Source organism: Carassius auratus, chromosome 38, assembly GCF_003368295.1.
Source record: "Carassius auratus strain Wakin chromosome 38, ASM336829v1, whole genome shotgun sequence".
Taxonomy (NCBI): domain Eukaryota; kingdom Metazoa; phylum Chordata; class Actinopteri; order Cypriniformes; family Cyprinidae; genus Carassius; species Carassius auratus.
The window spans coordinates 6622450-6634879 of NC_039280.1; the positions used below are offsets into that span (position 1 = coordinate 6622450).

General features: G+C 35.2%; 1 protein-coding gene across 1 annotated transcript in view; it reads right to left on the minus strand.

Annotated features, from left to right (window-relative positions):
• kcnh5b (potassium voltage-gated channel, subfamily H (eag-related), member 5b) overlaps nt 1–12430 on the minus strand; it is a 43369-nt gene that overhangs the window by 29924 nt on the left and 1015 nt on the right. Inside the window, exons 2-6 of the mRNA XM_026223705.1 lie at nt 11756–11879; nt 10762–10868; nt 9980–10108; nt 8138–8256; nt 5806–6198 (exon numbers count right to left, since the gene is read on the minus strand). Coding sequence (XP_026079490.1) covers nt 5806–6198; nt 8138–8256; nt 9980–10108; nt 10762–10868; nt 11756–11879 — 872 coding nt within the window. The remainder of the gene's footprint in view (nt 1–5805; nt 6199–8137; nt 8257–9979; nt 10109–10761; nt 10869–11755; nt 11880–12430) is intronic.

The window sequence follows — 12430 nt, forward strand, 5'->3', positions numbered from 1 at the left end:
GAATCGAAATCGTGATTCGACAAAAACTGCTATTGTCTTGCGTATCTTTCAGCAAAAAAATGTTTTATAATCATCAGTAAATCTTTATAGCGGTAGCTGCTCTTATTGATTCGACGTGACTAATAAACACACGATTATGATGATATATGGTATATCTGTGTTATTATTATTATAATTTTCATTAAAAAAAAGTATATTTAAAATGCAATGCTTTCAAATGGAGCGGCTTGAGCTACACAGAGCCGTAGTTCACTAAGAAGCTATGCAAACAGCTGTCATTATCGCAAACAATTATTTAGATTTCATAATCACGCAATAGAATCATCTGCGTTTCTTTTGTGTAACTTGTCAGTGAACTACAGCTCTGTGTAGTAAATGCTGCTCCATCTGGAAGCATGTGATGATTTACTGCTGATTGCAGAACTGGCTTTACTAACAAAATGTGTATGACAATATCATTTCATTATTCATGCAGCCCTAATCAAAGCACATTAAATGTGAAGTTGACTGGAATGAAGAAAATGGGTAGGAAAAGATGCACAAGCAACAGGGATGACCACAAGCTTGAGAATTCTGTCAAACAAAGCCAGTTCAAACAATTGGAAGAGCTTCACAAGGAGTGGACTGCAGCTGGAGTCACCACGCTCATACGTCTTTTTAGGAAAAGGGCTAGCTTCTGAAACAGAAACAACGTCAGAAGCATCTTACCTGGGCTAAGGAGAAAAAGAACTGGACTGTTGCTCAGTGTTCCGAAGTCTTCTTTTCAGATAAAAGTAAATTTAGCATTTAATTTGGAAATCAAGGTCTGGAGTGTGGAGGAAGACTGGAGAGGCACAGAATCCGAGTCCAGTGTGAAGTTTCTAAAGTCAGTGATGATTTTGGGTGCCTTGACGTCTGCTGGTGTTGGTCCTAATGTTTTATATTTACATTTAATCATTAAGCCAAAGCGACTTACAAATAAGGGGAACAATAGAAGCAATCAGATGAATGACAGAACAACAGTACACATGTGCTGTGACAAGTCTCAGTTAGTCTAGCACAGTTCACAGGGCTAGGGCTTTTCTTATTATAATGGAGTAGAATGGCCTTTGTCGGCTTGTTAAAGATCACTCTCATTGCTGTATTCTGGATCAGTTGCAAATCCTTGATAGTACATGCGGGAAAGCCTGCCAAGAGAGCATTGCAATAGTCCAGTCTGGAGAGAACAAGAGCTTGGACAAGGAATTGTGCAGCTTCTTCTGATTTGAAAGGTCTAATCTTCTTAATGTTGTATAAAGCAAATCTGCAGGACCGTACAGTTCTAGCAAAATGGTCTGCGAAACTTAACTGAGCTTCGATCTCAACTCCAGGGTACTTGGCTGTCCTGGAAGGAGTTATGGTTGACAAACCTACCTGTATAGAGAAGTTGTAATGAAGCTCTGGATTGGCTGAGACCACAAGCAGTTCTGTCTTAGCAAGGTTGAGTTGAAGGTGAAGGTCCTTCATCCAGCTAGAAATGTCTCTCAGACTCAATGTGAACTGCTAACATTGGATCATCTGGTTGGAATGAGATGTAGAGTTGAGAGTCATCAGCCTAGCAGTGATAAGAAAAGCCATGCTTCTGAATGACAGATCATAATGATGACATGTAGATGGAGAAGAGAGGAGGTCCTAACACTGAACCTTGAGGAACCCCAGTAGCAAGAAGTTGTGACTTAGAAGCCTCACCCCTCCAAGTAACAATGAAAGACCTACCTGAGAGGTAAGAGTTCAACCATTGGAGTGCAGTTCCTGAGATGTCCATATTTATGAGGGTGAACAAGAGGATCTGGTGGTTAACTGTGTCAAAAGCAACAGACAGATCCAGCAGGATATCAAGATTTATTTATTTAAGTCCAAAGTAAATGCAGCCATCTACCAGAGAGATTTTGGAGCACTTTATGCTTCCATCTGCCGACAAGCTTTATGGAGATGCTGGTTTCCTTTTTCAGCAGGAGTTAAGAACCTGCCAACAGTGCCAAAACCACTTCCAAGTGGTTTGCTGACCATGATATTACTGTGCTTGATTGGCCAGCCAACATGGCTGAACCCCATATGGAATCTATGGGATATTTTCAAGAGAAAGATGTGAAACAGTCATTCCTACAATACAGATGAGCTGGAGGCTGCTATTAAAGAGATTTTGGCTTCAATAGTGCCTCAGTAGTGCCACAGGCTGATCGCTTCCATGCCAGACTGATTCTGGAATTTGTGCTTAAGGAGCCCTGACCAAGTATTGAATGCATAAATGAACATACTTTAAAGAACTTGAGCTTTTCTGTTTTGAAAATCCCTTTTTCTTTTTTTTTAATTAATATTAAGAAATATTCTAATATTTTTATCAAATGGATTTTGGACTTTCGTAAGTCACAAGTCATTTTCATAAAATACATTTGTGAAACTTTTTTTTTTTAAATAACTTTTTCACAGTGTTGTGTGTGTATAATACATAAAGAAATGGATGCATCAGAAAATCTGCAGATTTTCTTTCATACACAGATTTGTTATTAAAAAAGCCATAATTAAACAATTATCTACATACCGACATGCAGCACTCATAGGGAAAATCAATTTGACATTTAATCTGTCTGGTTAAATCACTCTTCCATTGTCATTTATCACATAGATGCTTAATGCAATGTTAATTACACACTACATTCTGAAACAATGAGCACTACTCATATTTTTCAGTTCACTGAACGCACTCTTTACCTTCCTAATTGCTAAATTCTGCAAACAGTTTTTTCTAAATTTGGAGCAGGTGAGCTGGGCCAAGACGACAAAGAAGTGCGAAAGCGGTAGGACATCAGAACCACTTTGCGGTAAAACACTCTGTTCTCCGACATGATCCAACAACCTTAAAAGGCATCTGAAAAATTTATGTAAGGCAGCACTTTAGTCCTCTCATTGCAAAAAAATAAATAAAAATTACCGTTCGGTCGGTGCAGCCTGACCTAGTGTGACCATCTGAAGCATTTCCTCTCCTTTAAAGTGTAAATTCAGTTCCAGTCATGTAGTGAAAGATTAGAGTGAGCAGAAATGACCAACAACGCAGCCTGCTATACGCACATAAACTTAGACCAAAATTGTAAAGCACAACATAATTATTTAAAGATAATAAAACTTGAAAATGCAGTCCTATCACAGGATTGCAAAAGCATATAAATAAATAAATATAGCTTGATAACTATTAGTTTAGACACTTTAATGGATATTTCATTGTTAGGCACAGAGCAAACAAACATGTGAATCATGAAATTAAGAACCAACTTTAAATAAGTATGCCTGAACATATACCAGAAAAGTGAATACCACTGAACATGTTTATGACCCTGGACCACAGAACTAGGTCAAAATTATAGATTTTTATTTTATTAAAAAAAAAAAAATAGCCTTATGAATGGTTTTGGACTTGAACTAGTAAATACACAATGCAGCTGTGAGGGATTTCAAACCAGTATATTTATGAATTAAGAATTCAGTTGCTCATTTTATTTTTCTGTTCCATAGCTTGTTAAATTGTCCCCATGTTGTCAGAGAGAATGAGAAATGAATGTGTTAAGGGAAGAATTATTTTAATGTACAGTACAACAATATAATTATTCACAATCTTATGTATGTTCTTTCTTTTTTTAAATGTTGGGTGTAAGAGAGTTATTCATCTAATGATTTCAAAAAAATAAAATATAATGGTTAATATTCAAGCTGAGCTACTTGATGCATCACCACTTTCTTTAGCTAAATTATATAAAAAAAAATGGTCATAAATGAAACATTTAATTACAAATAAAAAGGACAGTCATAAATAATTATGAGAAACTGTCAAGATAACCAATCCCTTATGGTGGTTTGGATGTACAGTAACATTACACCCTTGATAGTTAAAAGTGGCTTTTAAAGATCCAGCAACCGCAGAGAACACGATGCATCAGAGGGTTAATTAAGATAATTATGTTATGTATTTGAAACAGCAAACCTTGATTAAGTGGAGCAGAAAAAAGAAAAAGAAAATATTACAAATTGCATGATATAAAATGATGTTTGCTTGACTGACATTTATTCTCCAGCTCTTGAAATACAATAGAATGTTCTGGGACAGGTCCATTGCTCTCTCAGAGCAGAGCACTTCTAGTAGATTAAAAGGTCCACACTAAGGCATCTGGGGTCACTCTTACATCATGACATGAAGGCTTTCTCAAAGGGTTTCTGGTCCAGTGAGCAGCTCTTTAAGGTAAAACTTGTACATTAAACTTTAGTTGTGAGTTTTAAGGTTGTGTTCACACAAACATTATAAGGCCATTAACACTCAACAACAATGAAAACTTGCATTTTAAAAAAGGTCATTAATTTATTGATTTCTTTTTTGGACTGTTTTTTACCCTGCTGGGTTGAAATCAACATGGAGTAAACAGTATGTTAATACTCAGTACTTTTTAACATGGTCTCAAACCGGTAGTCTAGGCATCACAGATGGCATCAGTTCATAGTACGAGTTTGTTGAAAGATTTGTCAAATTATATGCGAATCAACAATGCTCTCAAAACACAAACACACAAACACAAAATCACAACACCAAGCATAAATGCAATGCATATATTTGAGCAGGTTTGAGTGTTTGTACTTAAAAAAAAACAGTATTTATATTTTTTTGCATTTTATTGCAGCTTTTGATACTGTACGTACTGAGTAAATACTGTAGGTCTTTTTTATTAGAGACCTCACTAAATATAAAATAAATAAATAAGAAAATAACTAAATAGGTGGTATGAAAAAAAATACTTATTCTCTTAAACAAGAAAACAAGCCTTACACTTGTAATTTATCTTGTTTTCACAAAGTCCATTTATTTTTACTGGAAAACAAGACACACATTAATGAAAAAGCTGTTAATGTACTGTACTTCTCACAATATAAATTCCAGAACAGTCAGACAAAAATAAATAAATAATTGATTTGAAGCCTGCTAGCATTCAATGAAATCCTGTTTACAGGTGAGTGTCTGGGGCTTAGATCACTGCACGGACTTCCTGAGTGAAAGACAGAAGATGATCCACTGTGTGTGCACTGATCAATATCTATCCTAAAGCACATCACCTGGACAGACTCCAAGAATATATAACATAAACCAGGAAAGAATGCAAAGGACAACATGACTTTGTAACGGTTCAGTTTTCAAGAGGAAGGGCTTTACCAGTCACCATTATAGGCTGAGTATATGGCCAATCAATACAGTGGGCTTCTTTTTTTATTAGTATCGTTCTCAAAGCCGCAAACCACACAGTCAGTTCATTGACTGTCTTGTGAATATTACACACATAAATGATTATAGCTGCAAAGATATTACAACTTCAGTGAGAAAAAATGAGTGCCTTTTTAAACTAATTTTCTAGAACTTATTTGCAATGTAGTGGCATTTTGAGGCTCTTAGTCGTACACAAACTTAAAATAAGCTGTAAAATGGACCAGACTTTATGCCGTCAATCAAAAGTTTTACACTGAGGTTCTTTCTGGAAAAATGTTGACATTTTTGCAGCGTGATAAATATTTCAGGTGAGCTTTTCTGTTTTTCTGTCCTGAAACTATCAAGCTTTCAAAAGTTTAAATGAATCTGAACGAGAACCCTACAGCATTATCCTCAGCAGAGTACCTTTGAGGAGCCCTGACATGAGAAATAATTGTTCAATCTTTCATCTTTGAGGTTTGACAGGTAAAAAAGTAAAAATCAAATGTTTGAAGCACTGCTAAGTTTTACTTGAAAAAGCCAACTACAGCTTCTCTACCTCTCACCTCATCCACGTTTTCGAAAGCGTTGATGATGTCATAGGGCAGACAGGACAGCAGGTCTATTACGAACCAGGTCTTCAGGTAATTCATCCTGATGAGCTTCGGATCCGAGATCACCTCCCCTCCAGGCCCGACAAACGTGGTGTGGAAGTTGAGCACGATGTCCACAAGGAATATGACGTCCACAACGCTGTCCAGAACCAGCCAGGTGACATTATTCTGTTTGGTCTTGAAGGAGACGTTGTAAGGAACCATGATGGCAGTGTAGAAGGTCAGGATGAGGATGACCCAGTCCCAGGTGGTCTTAAAGGTGCAGTAGTGTAAGATGATGTGAGGAGGGGTCTTAGGGGCCTCCTGCTTATACTGCGGAAGAATGTCAGAGCCGAGCTGAAGCACCTTAGGAAAAAAAAGAGATGGAGAGTGAAGGATCTAAGACAAAAAAAAAAAAAGAAACAAACAAAAAAATGTAAATCCAATGCCAGTTAAAATCTGTTTTTTTTGTTGTTTTTTTTACAATAATATTTATTTTGAATATGACTGCATGAAAATGCCTGGTCAAATCATTTTGATTTACATTTTTTTATATATTTATTTATATAAATCTAATTTATCTGTTTGTTAATTAAATTAAATTGATCACCTTATTTTTTCCCCCAGTACTTTTGACATTGCTAATAAGGAGATTTTCTTAAGGGAAATGAGAGGGAAAATTAAATGAAATATAGAGGGCCCTAAGGAAAGTGAGTTTGTTTTAAATATTAATTCTAGCTTTGCATGCTTTCCACTCTTCCCTAGACAATACACTGTTTGTTGTATAATATGCATGCTCATATATACAGAACATGAAGTTAACTCAGAGATTTAAAGCCAGAGACAGTGAAGAACTGAATTCAAATGTGAAAATGGCTGCATATAGTGTGTTTTAAATTTTGTTTGAAGATTGTAAATAATGTCAATCTAAATCAGTGATCCTTAAATCTGGCTCATGAGATCCACTTCCTGCAGAGTTTAGCTCTAACCCTAAACAAACACAACTGAGTTTGCTAATCAATGTCTTCAGGATCCTTAGAAAATCACAGTTAGGTTTGTTTGACTAGGGTTGGAGCTAAATTCTCCGAAGTGGATCTCGCGAGCCAGATTTGAGGATCACTAGTATAAATCAAGAGGAGACCTTTACTCATAGAATAAATAAAAAATTAATTCAATAAAATTATATAATGTAAAGTTTACAAAAGAAAGTTAAAATAAATGTTTACAATTCATTCAAGAGCATCTATCACACATTTTATTTTCTTTACAAAAAGGTGAAATTCAAGGTCACATCGATGCACATTGTACCATGGAAGTGACCGATTTTGGAGGATTTAAAAGCATAAATGCGCAAGATGTAATTTTTCTAACACGTTAATTCTTCTGTTAAATTATTATTTGAGCTGTAAAGTTGTTTTCATCATTTTTACAGTCGTTTAGGGTTATAGGCATTTTAATTGGATGTAATTGCAGAAGAAAGCTCTAAAATCACATTAATGCATTTAATCTTTAAGTCTTTAAGTCTTTCGAAACTTTAAGTATTTTAATGCTTGCATTAATTTCCATTGTAGTACCTCTCAAAGTAGAGAGTCAAAAAAGGTCAAAATTAATTTAATATTTTGTGCTGTCCATTAAGTTCAACATAAACTGAACCAAGAATTATCCCTTAAGTGATTTAGTTTGAATGAACTGGAGAAATGTAATAGCCAACCTTTACCAGTATAATGCTGCCTTGCAAACACTGTAACAGTACAGATCAGAGACATTAATCCATCATAAAACTGTAACAGTACAGATCAGAGACATTAATCCATCATGAAAGTCTCGCAAAACAAACCCTTCCTTAAACGCTTTCCTCATTAAAAACTCTTCCAAAGACTTAGGCATAATAGAGTATGTAAAGATTGAACTTTACACACACATAAAAACAACAACATATTTCACTCCTCTTTAACACCCTCACACAACAGTGACGGCGCAATAACCAACAGATGAGAAAAGCAGGAAAGTGAACAGGGGTTATGGGACCCCTGTACACATATACAGTACACTCTTAATCAGTGTTAATTATTAATAGCAGCTTCTGGCAGCCCACTTTAGACTTCTGCTGTCCAACAGACACGTGTGAGATTGCGTTACAGCAGCGTCCTTTGTGTGATTCTATTACAAGTTTGTCCTCAGTGAGATGAAGTTTTGAATAACCTTGTACTGCACAGTCAAGGATGTAAGCAAATGCTGCCTGTGTGTGTGTGTGTGTGTGTGTGTGTGTGTGTGTGTGTGTGTGTGTGTGTGTGTGTGTTCTCACCTCTGCGAGTCTGGACTGTTTGTGGGAAGTGATGTCGCTTTTGCTCATGGGCGTAAGCTGCTGAATGGTGCTTTTGCTGTTCGTCAACGCTCGAGTCAAACGTGCAAACTTTGTCCAACCTGCAAGAAACATATTATGCATTTTATAAAAATACTACATTGAATTAAAAAGAACTACAACTGAAAGACAGATGCAGTTAGGTCATAAGATTATGTGTCTTTCAGTTCAGTGTGGTGTTTTTATAAAATACTCTGCACAACTGAATTCAGTTCAGTATTTTGCTTTAATGAACGTTCTGTACAAATTAAACTTGAATTTCACAAGCTCCTGGTCATTTATTGCAGTTTGTTAATTTGGTTAATTAATTAAAAATATTGTGAATGTTATAAATAAAAATAAAATTTGGGGTAATTAATTTCTTATATATATTTTTTTTAAAGTCTGCATCTATTTGATAAAAAAAATACAGTAAAACAGAAATATTGTGAAATATTATTACAATTTAAAATAATTTTCTATTTTAATGTATTTTTAAAATGTTACTTATTCCTGTGATGGCAAATCAGATGAAATATCAACCATTCCACTCTTCAGTGTCACATATTCCTTCAGAAATCATCCTAAAATGCTGATTTGTTTATATATTATCAATGCTGCTATCATGTTTGTGTAAACAGTGATTTACTGATGAATGGAAAGGTCAAATAGAAAAATCAATTTTACATTGCAAAAGTCTTTACTGTCATTTTTATTAATTTAATGCATCCTTGCTGAATAAAAATATTACATTAAAATAAATAAATAAATAAAGTACTGACCTTTTTGAATGTTATATGCACACAACAAAAATATTAATCCAAAATATCAGTCCTCTGTGGCTCAGCTATGACTCAGCAAAATGCTTTATGATGAGTAAAAGTGGAACAAATGTTTGCTGTCACTCCTGCAATGATCTTGCAATGAAATAAAACTCCTGGAACACTGTCTGGAGCCGTTTCAAATCTCTCTCTCTCTCATTCCTGAGTATATAATGCTCATCTCATACACACTAGTTAATCTCCTGCAAACATGTTCACGTCACATTTCAACCCAAAATAACTTAGTATAATAAATAATGTGACACAATCCACTATGACATTTTCCCTCAAAATTCTCATTACTGTAACATAATTCCACTTTATCCTCAATAGTGATTCTAATTACTGCAACACAGTAACTGTCTCATTTAAAAGAAAATAATGCACTTAACTGTCATTAAAATAGTGTCATAACTGAAACAAAAAATTACAGTGGTCCTAAAAATACTTTAAAAATAATATTTCTTATTTCCTTCTTTTGATTTTGGTGTGAAATGTGACTTGGACCCTGTTTTAAACAGGTTTTGTGAAATTCACCCACATACACCAAAGCAGAACGTCGACGCCAGCACTATTGGGATTTTTGGAATGAGACTCTATATAACTTTTTTCAGTTCAATAAACAAGCTCCCACGAGCAAGCACACACACACACACACACACACACAGAAGTGCTTGAAAATAACACTTGTGTGTGAGTGCCAAAAGGAAAAAGCTGGCAATCCTTACCAATCATAAACAAATATTTATTTGTTGGGCATAAGCAAATTAGAGGAAGTGTTTATCTGTCAGAGCAAACTCAAGCTCAACAAACACTACTGGCATGTCTGTTACCATTACGTATTAAACATAAACTGAGACTTCTGTGAGATAATCTATTTTGAATAAATCACTGAAATTACATGTGTACTATGTACAGTACACGTATAGCCTATGTGTGAGTGTGAGTGTGTGTGTGTGTGTATGTGTGTGTGTGTAAAACTCACCCCTGGTGCTTTCATCTTCAATAGGTTGTTTAAAGACAGTGATATCCTTAAATGTACACAGGAACAAAACCACTTTGTCATTTTCATTTCGGATCGGTGCAATCTGCATGTAGAACCACACTGGAGATCCTGTGCAAGGTGAGAGGTCAAAGTCAGCATTATTATACCATACCATTATTACCAGATGATTCTTCAGAAAGCATTTTAATATGTTGATTTGGTGCTCAAAAACATTTATTATTATTATTATCAATGTTGATGAGTCTTGAATTTTAGAGTCAGAAACCTTTTTTATATTTTTAATTTTTGTTAAAAAAACAGAGAGAGAGAGAGAGAGAGAGAGAAAGAGAAGTAAAGACATTTATAATGTCACAAAAGTTTTCAATGCTGTTCTTCCGAACTTTCTATTCATCAGAGAATACTGAAAAAAAATGATTAGTTTCCACAAAAATATTAAGCAGCAAATCTTTTAAACACTGAAAATAATAATCATTATTAATAACTGAGCACCAAATCAGCATATTAAAATGATTTCTGATGGGTCACGTGACACTTAAGTAATGAAAAGTCAGCTTTGCCGACCAGAAATAAATGGCATATTTAAACAGACTTTTTTTATTTTGAATTGCAACAATATTTCACAATATTACTTTATTTTTTAATCAAATAAATGACTTGGTCATAAGAGACTACTTTCAAGAATTTGAAAAGAACTTGAAAAGAAAAGCACTTTTTGACCAATAGTTTACATGGTAAAGTTTAATCCATCAAGTCTCACTTACTGTTCTTTCTGTACAGCAGCACTTCAAAGCAGGTGGACTCGTAGTTGTCAAAGGCCTGTCTCACCTTCTCTATGGTCTTCTTGTCTGTCAGCTCTCCATACATAAAACTACAGAGAGAGATTAATCAGACAGACAGACAGTAATCTCCTGTTTTCAAACCAAATCGTTCGGTTTAAGAAGAAAGTTTCAGTATGGTTTTTTAAGGACTTATCCCTCCCATCAATCCTTTGATTCACATTTATAAACATTCTAATGAATTCAGGAATTAATGCGAGCAAGTAAAATGATCAGAAGATGTTCAGGTTTCCACACGTTGACAACAGACATGAATTATGGTCATATGTTATTAAAAAGATTAAAAGATTACAGCAAAATCTGAAATTCATAGGCAGCTCACACCTGATGCAAAGTGTGACCAATTATGGCATGTTTGTTTGTTGCAGTCATGGAGAATGGCTTATTAACAACACAAAATTGTCAAGAAGAGATGCTGTAAAGTGTGATATGAAGTCTCTAAGACCTGGAAAACAGTATATCTGTGGCTCAGCACTTTATGAGAGCCACTTACTGAAATGAGATTTATATATATTTATATCACTATATGACACTGAGATGCCAGATCATGGCTTGGCCAAAAATACTTTCATCTATTAAAACTTGAATTCTAAATTCATGATACCAAACTTGTTTACATCACTTCAAAAAAAAAAAAAAAAAAATATCAGTGATTTCAAGATTCGTTTTACATGTTACACTACTTTAGGCAGAGCCAAAGTGATGTAACACCTCAAGATTATGACATCATCACCTCTTGGTTTTGTAGAAATGAGTCCACATGGATCCACAACAAATAATTAAAAGCTTCAGTCTTAAACTGTTTTATTGTTTTATTTAACAGGCCCCTTAAGGTACTGCAAACCCCGAGATCTCAATACAGCATGAGCTGTGTAACACAGTGCTACAGATTTCTATTGTCACATGTATATCCACTCACCTGCACGTGCTGCTTTTCTGCATGACCTCTGCTCTGTGGTATCCAGACAGCTTGCAGAAGCCGTCATTACTGTAAACTACAGGCCAGTCCACAATCTGAGCGTTCCCCAGCAAGAAACTTGTCTCTGAAGGTTCAGAGAAGATGACAAAGAATAAAAGAGGGAGTGGGAATTAATGATCTGCCTACCACACACTAATGCATTTACAGTCTTTGCTTCACAGTTAATTACTGTCACTGATCTACTTTAACATCTGGTGTACTCTTTATAAAGCATAGACATTCGAAAGCCCATAATATTAAACTACAAATGCTGTCATTCTTATTGCAGAAGGGGACGTTTTAAAACCTCTTATTAGATTAAAATTTAAATAATTTTTCGCAACTATCACGTCTTGTATAGCCTACTATAATCCTCAGATAAGGGTTGTTTGTGGTGCAGTATAAAGAAACCAGACACAGTTAGAGATGATGCTCCCTCTAGTGGTAGCAAACGCAACAGTCCGCAATTTGCGGCTCAGATCTCTCAAAACCATCAAACGGAGTATTCCAGCCAGTCCTGATGAGCTGCTGGCGCAGAGGTGTGTAGGGAAATTATATTGAGTGCCTTTTTAATCAGCTGAACGAGAAATGTCTAATTATTTAAATTGGATAGGTTATAATTAACAACACACAATG